Source organism: Pyxicephalus adspersus, chromosome 2 (assembly GCF_032062135.1).
Source record: "Pyxicephalus adspersus chromosome 2, UCB_Pads_2.0, whole genome shotgun sequence".
NCBI lineage: Eukaryota > Metazoa > Chordata > Amphibia > Anura > Pyxicephalidae > Pyxicephalus > Pyxicephalus adspersus.
In genome coordinates, this window is record NC_092859.1 from 78,947,790 (window position 1) to 78,967,688 (window position 19,899).

The 19,899-nt window shown below is 33.6% G+C and overlaps 1 protein-coding gene across 3 annotated transcripts in view; it reads left to right on the top strand.

Moving 5' to 3' along the window:
* LOC140323816 (dynein axonemal heavy chain 3-like) overlaps nt 1–18,811 on the top strand; it is a 182,402-nt gene extending 163,591 nt beyond the window's left edge. For 2 of the 3 annotated variants that reach the window (XM_072401191.1, XM_072401193.1), the window contains 5 exons: nt 6,141–6,371; nt 8,666–8,764; nt 9,246–9,385; nt 14,934–15,092; nt 15,201–18,811. In XM_072401191.1, the coding sequence (XP_072257292.1) occupies nt 6,141–6,371; nt 8,666–8,764; nt 9,246–9,385; nt 14,934–15,092; nt 15,201–15,465 (894 nt within the window). In that variant the 3' untranslated portion in view covers nt 15,466–18,811. The remainder of the gene's footprint in view (nt 1–6,140; nt 6,372–8,665; nt 8,765–9,245; nt 9,386–14,933; nt 15,093–15,200) is intronic. The other variant, XM_072401192.1, reaches the window with a different exon arrangement.
* Nucleotides 18,812–19,899: the final 1,088 nt, after the last annotated feature.

Sequence of the window (19,899 nt, forward strand, 5' to 3'; positions counted from 1 at the left end):
TATTACCAAAGATTTCAGTATTTCCTAGAATTAATGATTTTTTTTTGCATAAATGGGCCTAATTACCTGAATTCAGTTTTGATTAGCAATGTTAATTGATGCAGCTGTGGATGCTATCTGTTTACCTAAATTACCATGTGCAAACAGCAATATGTCTCAAAGTGAATATGCTGAACTGAAAATACTAATTAGTGGTGGCGGATTGGTATTCAAGTCCCATCTTTAGGCTTTTTTTAATGAAAGCTCAGATGTGTCAGAGTTTTTATATTATTCAGACAGAAAATTTCTGGTATTTATTATTTTAAAATGAAATTCTTGAAAACAGATGGACTGCCACTGTTATAAATATTCAGTATTTGTATACTGAGATACAGATAAAGAAAAACTGTCAATGTGACAAACTAGGGGCCTGTATGTGTAAAAAGAAATTATAGACGTGTTTGCCATAACGGCCAATCAGATTCCAGCTGTTTTTCCAGCAGGAAAAAAAATGAAACATGTCACTTTGTAAAGCTCACACAGTAATCAGTCTTGTTGAACGTTGCAGAGCAAAGAGCACAAAGCATGTGTGAAGTGCATTGACCCCTAACAACCAATTGGATGTCAGCTTATTGTGACAGTACATCATTGTCTCCTTAAAAAGTGACCGTGGTATATATTTAGTGAGTCACATGGTGCAATCAGTATCCTTCTGAATGACAACTGTAAGAAAAATCATAGACAGAATTTTAGCTGGGAAGCAAATATTCTTTAATAAATTGCTTATCCTAGATTTTCACTGAGAAGAAACAAGAGAAACAGTAAAGTGCAAGGACTATGCTGTGATTGTATTAGGATTGCCTTCTGATTTATTTGTGCAAATGTGTCTTCATTCCTATATTAAAACGTTAATATAATAATGAGACATAGTTTTATTATTATATACTCTTAACTACTAACAGTTTTTACTTATGGTTTAGGCTTTTGACAGCATAAATTCTTCATTAAGGCAGGATTAGCAAAAGTGTAATTGGATCCTTCTCCTAAAGCCTTACTTTGGGCTCTCCATAATCCCCTTTATACATCAGGTGACCTTGGCCCTCTTCTTCCTGAAGTGGGTGAATCCTGAATGCTACAGAGGGAGGGGCCACTAATGTGGAGCCTCTCTAGTGTATTCTTCTGGATGGCCATCACATTTATTGGGTTCCAGGGAATGAGTTTGACTTTAGATGAATACAGATTTATGGAGGACTCCTGAAGTTAATGACTGTCTGGGCTCCATAAAGTTTTTTTTTACTTGTTTTTTTTCTTTGTTTTTTTTCTTTGTTTGTGATTAACTAGCATTGAGGATTTTTTTCAAAAACTGACACCATACTGCTTAATAATATGTTGAGACAAACATCTGTCATAATTCCATTTATTAAAATAATGTACGTGTTCTGACTTACATACAAATTCAACTTAAGAACAAACCCACAGTCCCTATCTTGTATGTAACCCAGGGGCTACCTGTATCTCAAAACCAAAAATGTTTTGCTGTTAAATTGGCCTACATGTCTCCTGTTTTTACAGAGGAGTCCTACACTGTTCAATATTAATTAAGTGTTTCTCCAAGGCCTGCATTTTACTTCTGATTTCAGTTCATCTTCTTTCTCTGTGCTGCCATTTACTATTATAACTGACGCCAAGGTAGTGATCAGATGCTGGGAAACAAAGAAAATATCCAATTTTTTTAAAATATTAAATTAATTTATCTTTATTGAACCCACAGCCAGCTGGTGTTTTATTTCTTAATCATTCTGTAATAGGGGTTATACAGGTGAAGAAGTAAGTTAACTTGGATTTATTCAATACCATTTATTAAAAAGCTGTTAGAACTTTGTAGATTGTAGTTGTATGAATTTTATTTATTTTTATTTTTTTATAAATAAGCTAATGCACCAGTACATATGGCAAGCATGACCTTTTTACAGAATTTTGCTTTGTGAGGCAGGGTAGTAAAACACATTGAAAATTGCATTTGTTAGATTACATTGATATTGTGCTCTTTTAGATTTGTGATAAATTTGTGATATGCCCATTGTGTCCAAAATGACACTGTCAATATTTCTATTTTTTCCCTGGGAACCATAATTGTGGCTACCCTTACAAGATGCTGTGATTTTTCCTTTTGGGACTTGTAGAGAAAAGGATTCAGCACACAGTCTTTCTGACAGCAATGCATATTTAAATATTGAAATGTATTGTCAGTAAAGTAGTAGGTACTTTTTTGAATAAAGCAAGGTAAGAAATGTTGGATTTATTGCATGGGGTTGATTTTTAAGGTTGTGTTGGAGTTAGGTTGTGGTAAAGGTTTATGCGTTGGAGTCAGGGTGAATTTTGAGAATTAGGTTGCAAGGTTGTTACATTTTAAAGTAACCTGCAAAATTCCCTAAATCCTCTGGTTGAGTGTCATAAATTTTATGTTAACCTGCATTCAAACCAGATATTTTATTCAAATTTAATAGTAGATGCTGGTAGACAAAATGATCTATTTTGTTTATTTCTCAGACACAAGAAATTATTTACTCTTAGATGTCAAGTTTTGGAAATCCTGCATAACAGAAAATCCAAAGGGAAAATGTTATTAGCTGTTAATTGAAAAAAAAATACCTAGTCCTTTTAAACATTTCTCAGTTCTCTGCTCTTAAAATCGTACCTTTATCATGCATTATGGGACTTGACTTGTTCACTGGGCCCTACCCCCCCTCTTTCAGGTTAAATGTTGTGTAAGAAAATTACAGAAAATTGCATCAAGAGAGATTCATGTACATAATCTTGGTCAACTTAAAATGCACTCAACCTCAATGAACACATAGCTGAAATAAATGGTATTTCCTTGATCTGCTGCTCTATACGTAATTTTGTACAGATTGCACATGTCACCTGGGTGCCTCATTATGCCTGTACCCCAAACACTATTAGGTGAGTTCAAAGTCTAGACATGCATAAAGGTGCAGCCTGCACTTTTAATAAAAAGTAAAAATTGCAAATTTAGTAGCAATGCATTGAAATCACAGAGGCTAATTCACAGATTAATCTTTATTATACCATTCTGGACTTAATAATACTTTAACCAAGCGACATAACACACACTCCTTGTTTGATAAAGAATTGTATGGGGTCTGAGAAGCTTCAGTGGATATGGAGAAATCTGTAAACGCTCTATTGTGAAGTTAATGATCAATTAATGCAAGGGCTTCTTTACTTTTTGGTAAACTATTTTGTAGCTAGCTCTTTAAGTAAACTGTACATTTATTTAGCTTTGCCTGCAAATTGATCCATGCATTTCTTTATTCTTTTGATATTAAAGTTTTTCTGTAATATGGACATTATCATGCTATCAATTAATTTACCCCAACATTTGTTATTTTTGGTATTTTAACAAAACACATGAAATTAAAGGCAAGTCATTTTCATTGCTTTGGAAACTCTAAAGATAATATCTCACAGACAAGCCAAAAATTACAATTGCTACTCATAAATAGCTTAAACAATAAAGTATTAGGGAAAAGGGGTACACTCACTCATTTTAATCAGGTGTAAGCAAAAATCCATTTTTATTTTCCACATGAGTGGATATTCAAAGACAACATAAATCTTTTCCTTCTACACAAGGTTAGGACAGCAAACACTTAAGTGAACTCCTCAAACTTCTTTGCTAAACTAACTGCACGGCATTGCAAGCTGGAATTATTTAACTTTAAGCAATGACAAGCTCAGTTCAAGTGTTCTCTAGTAAACCTCCTTTATACATTTATTTCTATTCAGAATGTTGTATATCTTCTTTTATTTAGATGAATATACCTCAGATAATCTTCAAAGCGTTGAGATGACATTTAACTAGTGTTGGAGGGTCACTTTCTCTCATTTGCTGGCTTGCAGTATAAATTTTACTTCTTCCAAGATGACAGAAAGGCTGAATTATTTATCAGCATTGAAACATCTTACCACCATGATACATCATAGTTAAGAAAATCCTGGCCCCAAGGGAAAAGTCATATGGCGATGCCTCTCTCCTCTAACCCTTCTCAGCTGTTGTGAGATGGTGGCTGTCAAATATGAAAATGACATCATACGACAGGGGTTGTGAACAGCAGCAAAAAAAATCCAGAGCAATAAATTTGGCAAACTTACAGCACCGTGACATCCTATTTTATCTTTCAGTAATTACTTTCTGCAGTTCATAAATGTTCCTACGACTCAAGTGTATGGCTCTATTCTTCAAAGGCTAGATTAACTAGTTTCATTTAAGGGCTGCTGGTTGCATCATTTCACATAGAAGTCTTGAATAAATGCTCTTGAATCTTTCACCAGCAGCAAGTGAACAGTTCATTTCTTGTGCTTTATATAATCTTCACTGCAGTGTTGTTCTACTTACATGAGGCTTGCTAAATTGGATTTAAGGATTTAGAAGTTGGGTTTATTCTTCTTAAACAAGCGTAGAATGTGAAGCTATTTTGTTTCACACCTGCTTCAATACATTTTTTCAGGCATTTACTGATTTTATTTCATTTGCTCTTCATCAGATACAGGTTTACTAAAACACTTATTCTAATCATTTATATATATCGGTATTAAATTGTGTTATGAGGATACCCAAAGCAAAACTACTAACTTCCTATAATTTCCATCCCTCAGGCAGTTCCTGTAGTCTTATAGATTATTAAATTCTTTAATAACAATCTGATGGAGTTTTGTTTAATCAATTTTATCCAAATGTATTTTCAACTGGTTATTGCTACGTGTATAGCTTACTGGGGTTACTTGAGGTAAACCTCTCCCCACTGCAGTCATTTCATCATGTTCAAGCACATGACTGTATAAGATTTGCAAATATTTTTACTATCTCTCTTCTACATTCTTTGCCCAATGATTTGCCTAACCTGTTTTAGTAAATCAACCCCACCATGTAACTAGAAAGAACCCGGCCTCATAGCATGGGTACATTTTTACAGTGGCTTGGTAATACAAAGTTATGGATAGAGTGTGGAGAAGTTGTATCCTCTGTTAGGTCTTTTTTGTCTGCTAGAGATGCACTTTGTCTGCTAGAGATGATCTTTGCCCTGATGGTCACTGTCACTGAAACTAAACAAAGGTGCAAAAGTAAAATTTTGAGTTGCCACTAGAACAAGAAGTTTGTTTAATAACATATGTTTTAGTGATGGTTGTAGAAAGGGAGAATTAACCCTGAAGACATTTGGTCTCATATCCTGTTGGGTTTTTAATACATGTGCATAAATACATTCCCTCCTTCTAACCTCTTTTTAAGCCTTATGATTGGAAAATGTGCAATTTATATTGCTTGTAAGTATACAATGGGTGTGGCAGTGCCCACAACCCAAATGTCTCCTACTGGAGTGTTACAAGATATTAATGTTAACATAGATTTCAGTACTTGGCTGTAATAAATATGTTTGTTGCAAGGTAAATAAATATATAACTGGATTAATAAATGTTTCTCATTTTAAGTTTAAAAGGCTTATTTTAATTCCACCCGTTGGTATTCACTAAATGCTAATAGGTAAAAAAATATGTGTATTAATAAGAAACATTTCCCCAATAATTTACCTTCTGTGTTGAGTGTAAGTTAGTGATTTGGATCTGGTCCAGGATTAAAAATATTTGCTAACAAATAGCCTATGGCTTTTAAGAAAGTTATTTCAGGTTTGCTGGATCCCCTATGTTTACTGATGAAAGTATAACTTCTCCAGTCTTGGAGAGCTTTAATAAATCAGGCCCATTTAAAGAAGCCTTCAAAACTTAACTTTTTAAACCTTCCAACTCATCTTGCTCTTTTCATTACTAATTTTCCAAAGTCCTGTTTTCCCTACTTATTGTCATCAGTAGCCCCTGTTTATTTTACAATGCTGGGTAATATATTTGCAGAATAATACATCTGGAGCACAGCTGGCAGAAGTCATAGTAGTAGAGAGCACAGCATTGACAAAACCTTCATGTATCTGAACCCATGACCCAATCTAATAAAGTTGCATGCACTAGTACTGTGGTGTATTCTGAATTATTCAATGTCTGTTGGAATTATGTTGTATCAATCCTTCTGAGTATATAGTGATGCTTCACAATAAATAGTAAGATTTTTAATATATTTTTACCCATAGGTTGGATTTAATATTACTCCAGATGAAGGCACAACTCTATTTGAAGTTTTGCAGCTTGGTCTTGAAAAATACCTTGATGATTTAAATCAGATAAGCTCTCAAGCTAGCAAAGAGTATGCTCTGGAGAAAGCACTCAACAAAATGAAAACAGATTGGGACGATGTACACTTTGTCTTTTCACCCTACAAGGATGGAAACAGCCATGTATTAGCTGCTGTTGATGAAATACAGGTAAACTGCTTTCACAATGATTATAAGGTATATTATATATTGCATGTTATGCACTTGAACAGTCTTTTACTCATAAAAATAACAATTGAATTTCTTTTTTTGGTTAAGGCAAACCAGTTCTCCTACACCCAGAACTAGTCATTTGCTCTTCATACTTTATTTACTGTTTATATGACACTTTAAATTGGTTGGATGCATGCAGTGTGCACCAGTGTTTTCCTCGAGCGTTCTATAAAATGAATCATTCAAAACAATAAGTTGGTAGTGATTAGAAATACTTTATGGAGCTATGACACATGTTCTAATCCATTTATTCTCCATGCCTCAAGCACACTTCAGAAAAGTATACCCATAGGCTTGCTGAGCTAGAGATCCGCATAGTCATATTTCAAAATGTCATATCTAAAGCTAGCAGTAGAACAAACTGAACAATATCTGGAAATAAAATGTCTACATTAAGACTTTTTATAGATTCTTTTTTGTATTAGAAAAATGTAATAATCAATAATGCTTTTGACCAGTGACTATTGTCACTTATCAAGATATATAAGACATTGCAGTTTGTACAGTAATGTAAATGTTGGAGAAACACAATACCTAGGTTTGATTTATCCATTTTCTCCAAAGTTGGTGTTTATTGTATGAAATAGTAATTTGCAAAAACCTTTTAAGTCAAAAAGTTGCTTGCCTGCCAGCAGCTAGTTCACAAATCACCAGGTACAATGTACAATCAATGATAATTAAAACTGCACAGCAAAATTTAAAAGCATTTTCTACCCCCACTGCACAGAATTTATCTGATGCATTGATCAAATACTAAAACAAGACCAAACAAAAATATGGTGTGCAGATTACATGTGGTTTAAAAACTTAAACATTCTGACTGCCTACACATTTGAAAACTTAATGAATAAATGAAACATCTGACAACAGTAGCATTGAAATGTCACAAGAAATTGGATAAAAATAATTTGAAACTAAAAACATTATTAGTATTATCATTTTTTTTTTGTTAAAGTACCACTAATTGTCAAATGGCATGGCATAGCAAGTAGTATTTTCTCTGTTGACTGTAATCACATTAGATTGGCTGAAGCTGTGCTTTTCACCTACTTGCTATATTAACCAAATAAAGCAACATCTGTTAAATTGTTTTATGAAAATCAAATGGTTTTTGTGACAAAAAGCATTTTTTGTTCTACTGTAAGAAACAGTGAATTATGTTTGATCCATAATATTTGAAGGTTTGTTTGTTCCCAAACTTTCCTTGTGTACAACCAATAGGTCTGATTTCACTAAATATATAAAACAATAGTAGTATTTACATTCTTTTGCAGGAACATGGATTGGTAAAACATGAATAATAGGAGAATAAATCACACTACTGCCAGTAATATACTAGATTTTCTATGATATAATTTACTGGGTTTGTAATCATTAGTTTCCTAATAGAAAATATATTATCTATCAGGTTTATTAATATATATAAATATTTATATATATATATATATATATATATATATATATTTATATTTATTGACTTTGTTGGCATTTTAAAATGCAATGGACCTGATTTATTACAGCTTTCCATGACTGGAGAGGATAAGCTATCATGGGAGAACAAGGGTGACGCAGAAAACCTACAATGTATCTGGTCCAGGATTGATAATATTTTTTATAACTAAATAGCAAATGATTTTTAAATTAATTCTGGGTTTGCTGTATCACCCAGGTTCTCCCTTGATAGTCTATCTTTTCCTGTCAAGATAAAAAATATCAGCCATGCACACCAAGCGAATGGGTTCATACCACCATGTCCAAGGGATCATGAACAAGTAGTGATAAGTCTTGCCAATGGGGGGGGATATGGGTTGGTTCATTTTAAAGGACTTGCGCTGATAAGCCAGGCACTTTAAAATCCCAGTTGACAAAAGATTGGGTGAAGGAAACGTAGCCCTGACTTTATGTAATGGAGCTAATAAATCAAAATTTGGAGAATGACAAATAGGTATATTAATAGATATTGTGTATAACAAAAATGCAGTTGGACACATGGCACTCACAGGACATCCCCACCAGAGGACATTGAAATCAATGTTAGGAAAATAAAACACTTGTGTGTGTCATTTTGGGGAGGTACTGCTCACCTTTATTACAGTTTATAAATAAGCAAACCATCCTTTAGTTTACCTTGGTCTTTCAAAAATGATTAAATGCTAGCATATAATTACACAGACTCTTTGCTTTTGTAGCCTTCCCTTAATCATCTGCCTCGATTTCTTTCCTTGTTCAAGGTTTTGCTAGAAGACCACATTGTGAAAACTACGACTATGAAAGGCTCCCCATTTATTGCACCATTTGAAAAAGAAATATTAGCATGGGAAGCTAAGTTGGTATGTTGCCTTTTGAAAACCTCTTGTTGAATTTAATTAGCTTTTTGATTTCATCTCTATGCTTCATCTCAGATTTCACCACTCAGTCAAGTCCCATGCTTCACTAACTTTCATTATATACAGCTTTTAGGACCAGTTTTACTATCAGCATTTTAAAGAATAATAAAAAGGGGGAAGAAGTATAAAATTCTTAGTTAAATTGATTTCAGTTAATTTTTATTATAAGCCTAAACGTAACAGACACAGTCACCCAGTAGGAGTGAATCATCCATGTGAGACACACAAAGAGACAGCTGTGTTGGCTCATTCATTATTGTGCTTTACCGTGTATAACAGAAAGTAGGAGATGAGGGGGTCGTTTCTTAACCTTATAAAAATCGTATCAAAAAACATTTGAAGAAAAAAAGTTTGTTGTTCACAACTTTATTAGCAAATTTGTTTAGATTTAACTTGGCTTTGACTTATTTTGTTCCTTGCTCAGTGGCACTTGCAAGAGACGTTGGATTCCTGGCTCCGAGTTCAGATGGCATGGTTATATCTGGAGCCAATTTTTGGATCAGAGGATATATGTAACCAAATACCAGTCGAAGGTGAAAAATTTCAAACTGTTAATAGAAATTGGTAAGTTGGCTGCTTATGATGTGAAAAGAGTGTGTGCATTTTTTTTTTGGAGACTAATTAGAGTCTTTTTGTATCTTTTGTATAGCGTTCTGCATATGCATAAATAGGCCATTTCTGCAAATATGAAAGCCATAATAATTAATCTCTGTAATCATTTATATGGATTTATTGCAAAATGTATCATAATGCATTTGTGTAACTGTGAATTTATCTATATAGTTACCCTTCTGGACTTAAGTGCAAAGAACCAGTTGCTTATGCACACCTGCTAAAGCAGTAAAAGGTGATTTTATTCCAAGTCCATGGGGGTGATTTACGGAGGCAAACCACGCTTGGAGAGTTCAGGCACTACCATTAAAATGCCCACCAGAGCTATATATCTAAGAAAAAAAGGAGAAAAAATGAAGCTATTCCAATATTAATTTAATTTAGAGGTGTATTCTGAGGTTTTTGTAACCATGTAATTCTGGCCAGTAATGAACCTATGGCCCTTGACCTATGGCTTGTTTTTCCCAGTGACACTAGTTCTTTTATTTGATGCTTTTGTTCATTATGTAGGCATAATTTTCAGGCTTCATTTTAAAAAGGATTTACAAGTGTTGTTTTTGTAGACGGCTTTACCATTCTGTTTTCTGCTCTATCATAAAAACATCTTCCAGAAAAGCATGCAAGCTGCCATGGTTGACCTCTCCTCCTGAAAATGCCAGTGCAACTTTGCACGCATGCACATGCATGTTTGTTCAAGTTCAGGTAATACTGAAGGCAGAGACTGCCAGTCAACCAGCATTTTTAAGAGTCCGGAAATTGACAGCACCCTATTTATCTAAGTACAGGTCTCCTTTAAAAAGTGAGATTGTGGGTAACATAGATACTTTATGCTGGGCATGAACTGCTGTGCTCTGTTTTTTAAGAATATTGCTTTTTAGGAATTTTTCACCTTGGATTTGTAACCTTCTCATTGATGAAAACCTCTATCCTACATCTGTCTGCATTTTATTCTTCCTAATCTGAATCTCTCTTGTACCATCAGTAACATTTTTTGCTTTGCGCTTTTTTACTGTTTTTGTTCTAATATCTCCTTCATTTCATAATTATTCTGTTTTTTACTGATGCTTGCAAAAGACATCATACGTCAAAGTCATTAATTTTCTCTTAGAAGCCTTTCTTTATGTAGGGAACCTTTGAAGTTTGAAATTCTAAGCAACCGACATTATTGTATGATATTGTCCATAATATTGCCTTAGCCAACATTTTTACATTTTAAAAGAATAATTTGCATTTGACACATTTTACCCTATGACTTTTAAATGTTGAAAATCTACTGAAAATTTGTATATGGGGAAAATTGTTCCTTTGCTCATTTGGAGACGTGTTTGTTAGGGTTGGGTTGTTACTAAATGTGGCAGGGCATTTACCAATCAATTACAAATACTGCCGTATTTGCTGTGTATGAACAGCGGCAAATGATCTTTTGCAAGCACTTTTGTGGCAGCTGTGGTTACCATATTCAGTTTTAACATATATACTATAAATGATTTACTTGGCAAGAATGTTGTACTTATTTACGGGTATAATTTTATGAGAATTGTAATTTCAGACATAACTGTAAATTTAGAAAAGAGCAATAGATTTAATAGAATGAATCAGTGGTTACTGCTGTCCTGATATTACTATTTTTATTTTAGTATAGAAGTTTCAAAGTAGAATTCCAGTCAATGTATACTTTAAACAGAGAAATAAATGGGTATATCCCATGGGCGGGGATCCCTGTTCTACTTTTTGTTTTGTATTGATCAGCAAAACAGGAAGTTAGGAGAAACGTACCCATCGAAGATCCAAATGCTAATAACAAGGATCAAGGTTTAGTCAATTTTAATATTAGGTAGTTTAGCCTGGCTTTAAAGTATGAATGGTGTAATAATAACATCTTTTATGTTTTTGAGAGTCTCACAAAATACCTCAAGACTTGCTTAAACTGTGAGGACTGTCTGGATTTTAAGGTTTTAAACAATTATCATCCAGTGTTGGCTCATAAAGTTTTAGGTTTATACTTGTAAAGCGACATATTTTTGCTTAGGACTAACTTTAGGTTGGGACTAAGAGTGTATAGATTTCTAGGTTAATAACTGAATTAGAGCTGATGCTTTAGACAAGTTCACATCTAAGACAACACTGCACATCACAACACCGCTGTAAATGTTATTTTTAGACCACAAGCTAACATAAGCTCATCTTGCTTTTGCAATGTTAGGGCGCAGCAGGTGTTGAATGCTGAAGGTAATTTTTGTGCTTGTCTCAAAGGCACTATTTGACTACCCCCATAAAGAACCCTATCTTTACTTACTTTTTTTTTACTTGTATTAAGTTAGAATTATCTTCTAATACTCTACATATTAATCAGGTTTGATAGTACTAATCTTATATACTTACATGGAAGATGTGAATTTTCATATGCAATACCTTAGAGTCAAAAAGAAAATGTCCATAATCATTTGGAAAAAAATCTGTCATCATTGATTTTAATACATCAGGCTAAAATTATATCTTATTGTAATTGCTTGCCATACTTTTCCTAGCCTCATAATTGTTATTCACATTCATAAATTCATAATTCATGCTGTGTTTCAAAAACTAATAAGGGGACATTATAAAATTCCCTTTTTTTCATAGTGATTTTACTTTTCTAGAACTTTTTATGGTTGCAATATTTTCAGTATATAAATATATGCAAGTAAGTTGGTAGCCCAGGATATGATTAAAGCAAAGGGTCTATTCCATTTGCTAATAAGTCTCCTACAAATGGCTTTAAATATAAAATATTGCCAATGATCCAGCTGTTTTATTGAGCAGTTAACAGCAAGATAAAGAAACTGGACAAAATAGAGTATGGCATCGGTTTAAGGACTAATGTACATTACAGCCAGGATATAAAGAAGAAAATGCACAATTAGTGTTGATGTATGAGAGGTATACATAGAATGCTATTGGAATAAATATCCATAAATGTGCCTGTCATATGGTATTAATGATGAGTTAGCAGAAGTGTTTAACCCATTTACCTACAAACATTACCCCACATGGAGAGCTTCAGTATAATTGCTATAATTATGCACACCTCTGTACCACCTCAACTGCTCTCAAACACCATGATTTATGGTAATGCTGCAAGCTAATGAGATCACTTCTGCTTGGATTGCAATGTGAATTACCTGGAAAAACTATGCAGGACCTGTAAAAGAATAGAAACTAGCAGATACATCTTCATTTTTATTGCACACAATAAAAATAAATAAATAGGTAATTGGCTTATTAAAGAGCCATAAAATCCTATTTGGTCACATGAATTCTCGTGGAACATAAAAATATTTGAATCAGGTTAGTGAATTTGTTATGTTAGTGAAAATAGGTAAAAGATATTGCACATCAAATTAATATGATTTTTTTTAAATACCCTTTTTTTAATTTTTCTATTATTAGAGTTACCTAGCTTTTTAACAACCTTTTTAACTTTTAATATGCTTTTTTTGTATTCTGTATTGCCATCAGTGCCAGTTAACTTTAAAAAGGTTTTATAGAGAGTAACTATCTTTGTTTTTCTCTTCTTCAGTTGGTATTTCTAGGAGGGATCTAGAATATTTTAATATACCAGTATACAGATTAAACATACATGTTTTGGAAATACATGCCAAACATGGCATAAAGTTAACATATGATATTGTTGATATACAAAATATGAATATTAGTAGTAGGCGGATATGAATAAAAATGATTTTTGTATAGCATAACATTTTCTTTTGACATTTGTATTATTATGGTTATTTGACACCTTTAATTCTACATTATGCTATGGGAGGTCAGTTTGCTGATTAAAGTTAATGATGTGTGACTTAGAGTACCCGAAAAAGAAGTAGGTCAGCCATGCAAACACCATTTACTAGAGCAGTTCTCTGTCATTATGGATGTTTGGTTGATCATTTTTGCTCATCACTATCCTTAAAGACAAGGAAAAAGGAAGAGAAGCCAGTGACATGTATATGCTGCATGTTTAAACAAGTACTTGGCCAATCAATGTTCTTCACTAGAATAGTTAGTCAACATCTGGCTCCCATAGGAATAAAATGGTTTACCAGTCAGTTTAAAACTTCCAGATGGTTGGCTGGCATGTTTTGTCAATAGGGTTTAGGAGGCCCTTGTCTGCATAATGTTTGGGTCAGTGATTAAAAGAGCTCACATCTTCATAACAGCCAGGTAAGTGACATTTCAAAAAGGAGAGATCAACATTGACAGAATACAAAGCCCAGTAGGTTTTCCTATTATTCAAAGACTCAAACAATAAGTATTCTATTTTCTTTATAACACTTGGGGATCAATCTATAGTTATCCCACAGATATATTAAAACATTTGATATTTTAAGTTTTTATAAATTTGTTTATAGTGCAGTCGGAACTGTGGGCTTAACTCAGGAATTTATCTGAATGTAGATTATTCTTGTTGCCCCACAGCCATCAGTAATATTTGAACCTGGAGATTTAAACACTGGCTGTTTTGGGATAAAAAGAACAGTTTTGCCTCTAAATAGACAGCTCTTGAAATGAGATGATTTTGTAAAAGTCTTTTGTTATCTGAAAGAGAACCAATGTTCATTTAAGCAAATTATATTTATATTTTTTTAAATGTAACATATTAATAAAAATCTGATTTGTTCTACTTAATGATTTCCATAACAATATTGCTTTTGAGGTTTGTCATGTCATCTAATCATGCATTTTGTTGTGCTTTCATTGTCCTTATTTATGTTCATTATAGTGCAGTTCAGTGCTTAGGCTCACTTATATACAAAAATGGTGACTTACATGACCCAGATTACAGGTTCCCATGTTTACATTACGGTGAACAGCAATTACAGATACAATAATATGAATAAAAGAATTGAAGTCCATGCATGGTCGTGGAAACAAACATTTTTTTGATTAATTTCTTTCATGTTCTCTATTGTCTCTACACCAGACTCATCTTGGGGTAACAATAGACCTCATTCTTTACAGGTGTTTGTTGTCTTTGCATTTGTCTTATTTTGTTTCCATTGCCATAATTAAAGGCCACAGAGTCCTCCTAATGAGTTCTCTCATTTCCCATTCTTCAGGAAGAAAAAAAAAGCTGTGCTGATTTATTGAACTGGTTAGAACAAATAATAGAATGGGATCAATTCTACATTGTGTGTTAATAACTCTTAACACAAAGCTCAGTCATAATTAGATGGACAAAGGAATTCCCTTGTTCAGTGCAGTAAAAATGAAAGGCCCACACCAAAGAAAAATGCATTCAACCTCAGAAGAATTACTGGCCACCACTTACATTTTATTTGAAGCTAAAAAGCAGCTGTGTTTTTTGTAAAAAGCTATGAATGTGGCTGTCATAGTTAAAAATGTAGAAAGAAAAAAAAATCACTCTTGTTTTGTAATAAGGGGATTTTCAGTTTGAAAGAGAAGAGGGCCTGTTGTGTGAAGTATGGTTATTACATTTGGTATACTCTATCTCACCCACCAGGAGGTTAATAATGAGGGAGTCTGTAGAGAAGGCCAACGCCATGAGGGTTATCTCGCAGCCCCAGATGCTGGATAAGTTGAAGGAGGCAGAATTGCTCTTGGATGACATTCAGAAAGGCCTGAATGATTATTTGGAGAAGAAAAGGCTATTCTTTCCAAGGTAAACAGTCCATTTTTTCTGTCAGCTGCGCATGTTTGACAAAAATATGTTTGTTCCAATGTCACTCACATTGCTTTATTCTTTTGTTTTCCTGTAAAATCCTGTCAGGTTTTTCTTTCTGTCCAATGATGAGCTGATAGAAATCCTTTCAGAGACAAAAGATCCCCTTAGAGTTCAGCCACACCTTAAGAAATGCTTTGAAGGCATTGCAAAACTCACGTTTAATCCCAAGAAGGAAATCACTCACATGGAGTCAGCAGAGAATGAAAAAGTGGAGCTTGTGATGAGAATAATTCCAGCGAATGCCAAGGGGCTAGTTGAGAAATGGCTTCATGAGGTGAATATATTTAGTCTTTACTTTGGGGCTATTTGAATACAGAAAAACCTTTTTCTTTGAGTTGATTTACCACTGATAACTTGTAACAAATGGCACTTCAAGGCCAATCTGTTTGAATGTCAAATAATCTGTATATGATAATACTTATATATGAACACCTTGAAAAAAGGTAATACAACTTTATTAGTAGTAGTGTCGAAAGAGATGTAACCATACACAGGTGCGAGTTTAGCACTTCAACAGTATAGTGTGCGAGTGAATCTCTTTCACATCTTTACTGTAGGTAGGGAGGATCAGTAAAAGCCTTAAACTTCACAGTGTGATTCAAATTAGTGCTGAAATCTTCACTGTGCAGAATCCAGATTTGCATGATGTTACTGGGAAAAATATGATATCACCATGGCTCTAATTAAATCATATAATATAACAAATAAGCTTTTACTGTACATAGTGCATGTATTAACTGGCAATGATGAAAAAGAACATTTAGATGATCTTCTAGTGACTAAATACATGAATAATACAAAGGCAAGCCATGTTTACTAGAGTATGACACATAAACTGGTCATTATGGCAGAAGCTGAAAATTCTTAAATCTTGCATTAGTAAGAACATTTATTATCACTCAATATATGTTGGAACAAACTATTGTTTCCAATGTAATTACAGTGCATATGATTTTTGCATTGCATAATATAAATTAATTTAGGCCATCCAAAACTAAGGTTGCTCCAAGCTGAAATTGTTAGTATAGTTTTACGAAGCATATGGATCTACACCCAAGCCTTTTCTAAATACTGTAGTGTGCTATTATGGTTAACTTTTAATGGCTTTAAGTACAAGATCAAGGTCTTCTATACACATATATGTAGGCTAGTTGCATAGGGAAACATTTAAATTTAATACAAATATGCTGTGCATCTGGTAAAGATTCTTTATATCCCTATGTCGGTTTATCTGGTGTAGGCTTGTTGAAGTACAGTAGCTATGCTCTATAAAATTAAAAGTTCACAGCTCAAGGGCAAAAGTGAACCTTTAAAGGGTATTGTAAGAGATCAGTTTACTGCCCTTTAGTGTTCATCAAAGGGTTAATACCCAAAAGCATAAACCTGCAGGGAGTTTGTAATTGAGTCCAAGGGCTAAATCAACAAATCGCACCATAAACCTTAGTACTGTGAGAAAAGCAAAGCTTAATACTGTGGTTCAGTGCGGCTTCCCAATTTACTTCAAGCAACAGTTCATGGTACACAGATGCAGTAGGCTTCCACTAAATAACAGTTGAACTTTTTGCTGGCATTTGTTTTTTTTGTTTTTTTGCTGCTTTCAGTTTTTGCCATGTAAAGACATACTACCAATGTTCTTGTCATCTTTACATTTGGAACATTAGTTCTGCTGCGATTTAAACATTAGGATTTCTACTCCTTTTCCTTCTTCGGGGTGTATATGAACTGATGGTTTCCATCAGTTTGCTTAAATATAAAGGTGCAGTATATTCAGTGTAAAATCATGACTGACACAATCTTTGCATGATAGAATAGGCACTGACAGCCACAAAGCCTATATTAAATTGTCAGTTATGTGTCAATCTTCTGGTCTTTCTTTTGAAAGAAAAGTGAATTTCATTCATATTGTGAATTTGTAAGAATCTGGGAGCATACAGAAGCACTAACTCTATATATAAGGTTTAGTGTTGTTATATTTCTTTTACCATAGCTATTCTATATCACTTCTATGCTTAACCGTAAATGAGAGGCTGAAAAGAAAAATAATGCAGCCACCACATTTAAAGGGTGTTAAACAGCAATATATATTTTATTTTTTGCTTGGGTTTAGATACATTTTAATAAACCACAAATCATATTACATTAGCAATTGGTGTATCTAATATAACAGTATCCTGTTCTTCTTTATGCAACAAACACTTCCTACAGTGAGACAAAAGTGGGTAAGTAAGGACAAAAAAGGTAAATATTGAACTTCATGTGTATTCAGTACATAACCAGCTGTAGATATTTTGTTTTTATTAAGTATTTGGGAATATTTTCAGTTAGCCTTTTCTTTGCATGATTTAATGTCAGACCATCAGTTCTCTCCATGAATTCATGTTATGATTTTAATGGCCTGTTTTATGTAGAATGAAAGAGAAATAAGCATGTTTTCTGAAACTTCAGCCACAATTAGTATGGATGCTGTGGTATCTGTGGTGTTGTGTCCATTATGAAATGACCAGCTTGACTCTCACACAGAGAATGCATGTCGCGTAATATATATTGAGAGGGAAAGTCTTTCTGTCTTAGGTCTATGTCAAGGGGGTCCTATCTTTTTGTTTTAGAAGTTGATAAAGATGTCTCGTTAAGTTTATGTGTTTTGGTTGGTGGTTCTGTCGTTAAACCAGGGCGGTTTGTTTAAAACCGTCTAATACTTGGTTTCCTTCAAGAGCCATGGCATACCTTGGTGCATGTTAGTGTTGTTGTCCTGTCAGTTTAGCTTGTCCTTGGTGTTGTGCAACTTTTAGTGGAGAAAGTTGTTTTATTGTGATGTTTGTGTCCTGAAAAATAACTCCTTTGACAGTTGCAGCGCTGTTAATTTCTGATGTTACTGTTTCAGTGTGCATCTTGTCATTGAAATATAGTTTAAAATGTTTAGTAATGTAGCATGAAATTATTGGTTAGTTTGGGAATGGATGTGAAATCATGTGAAGAAAATAAGTATTGCATCCGATCGAGATAAATTCACTGTGGTGTTTTATGGCTTTTTATTCCTATGTGATAGTAATAATGTCTCATGTAGGGATGGAAGCCATGAAATACATTGTGAAAAGTCATCATCTAGAATGGGGGCCATGAGCATGGAAAATGCAATGGCCACGGAGCTAATAGGCATATGTACAAAGAGAGTTCAGCCAACATCTCAACGTTCTGTGCTCAAACTTATTTTATTTGCACCATGAAAGTTTGAGCACAGTCAATCTATCTTCTAAGACAGAAGTTAGTGGTTATAGTGCAAACTGTATTGGTAAAAAACTAATATGTCAAATCAGAAAGAATGAATTTATTTGTTACAGTCAGAGGACTTGCCATGGTGTGACGATGGTAGCCACTGATGTTTTCTGTACATGAGTATAGCCATTGCAGGATTTCTTCCTGATTTATACTAGTTTCTAAAACTATAAAGTTCTTGGACAGGTTGGCATACGTTTTGGACACAGCATATGCGTTAGGAGGTAATTGTGGCATGAAGTATTGTACATACTACTCTTAAAGAGCATAATGTAGTTTGTAGTTATATATTTTTTTTCTATCTTAACAGCAATAAAGTTCACTTATCAATGTTTATATTTTGTGCCTGTATGAACAATATGAAAATAAAATATATAAATTTACTAATTTGACTCACTTTCCTTTCTTTCTGATCTTAATATTCTTTAAAAACACACTGGCTTCTCTTGTTTAACATCTTTTCCATTTCCTATACAATTAACTACTAACAGTTACTGAAAACAAAAGCAAAAATGATAAAAGGGTCATATTTTCGATATAAAAAAGTTGGGTAAATTTGCTACTAAAGTTCATCATCATAGCATTGTTTCTATTTTCAGAGGTCGATATATGAAAGCATAGACATTTGTGTGCTCTGTTGGCCAAAAATCTAAACCTTTAACCCTTTATGATGAAAACATAAGTTTTTAAATATAAATAAAACATAAATTTTAAATGTATTATTCATTAGATTGTGCCGCAATTCTGCTGTTCTTTGGGTTGGAAAGAAGAGCAGTTTCTATTTTTATAGGTCATTTTTGAGTCCTAGGAAAGAACTCCATTGTAAATTGCAGGGCTTTGCTATATTATGACAACTAAACAAAGCCAGTAAATAATTTCTATCTATTATCCTTGCAATGAAACAGCAAATAAGTTGGAACACAGTATCTGACATTTTTTAAATTAGTGTGCTTCTGCCCATATATCATATTGACAGACAGGATTAAAAATGGCACAACATTGAAAGCTTGTAGTACATGGTGAAAATGAAGCTTAGACTGATTTAAAGTATGTTGAAGAAAAGCTGTGATCATACACAGGAGCAAAAATTGAATCTATAAATCCTACCACATATATGTAATGTGCACAATGATCCCGTCTAGATTTGTAAGTTAAAAGGTTTGCAATGTTTTAGTGTATTTACCATTGCATTGTTAGGATCATCTTTTGTTTTCATTCTGTATAAAAAAAGAGACACTGTGCTCTGCCTGGTTGCACATTACTCTTAATACTGTGGATTGTAAATCAGCCTACATTTCCTATTGAAACTATCAATGTTTTTCTATGTTTGAGCACCCATGGGCAGTTGTTGGCACAGCTAAGGAAGCCAGTAACGAGACTGTTAAATGGAAAATTAATTCTGTCTCATACCAAAGAAGTTGTTGTCCAAGTGTCCTTACAAAAATTTCAAGACATTAACTACATTTTGTGT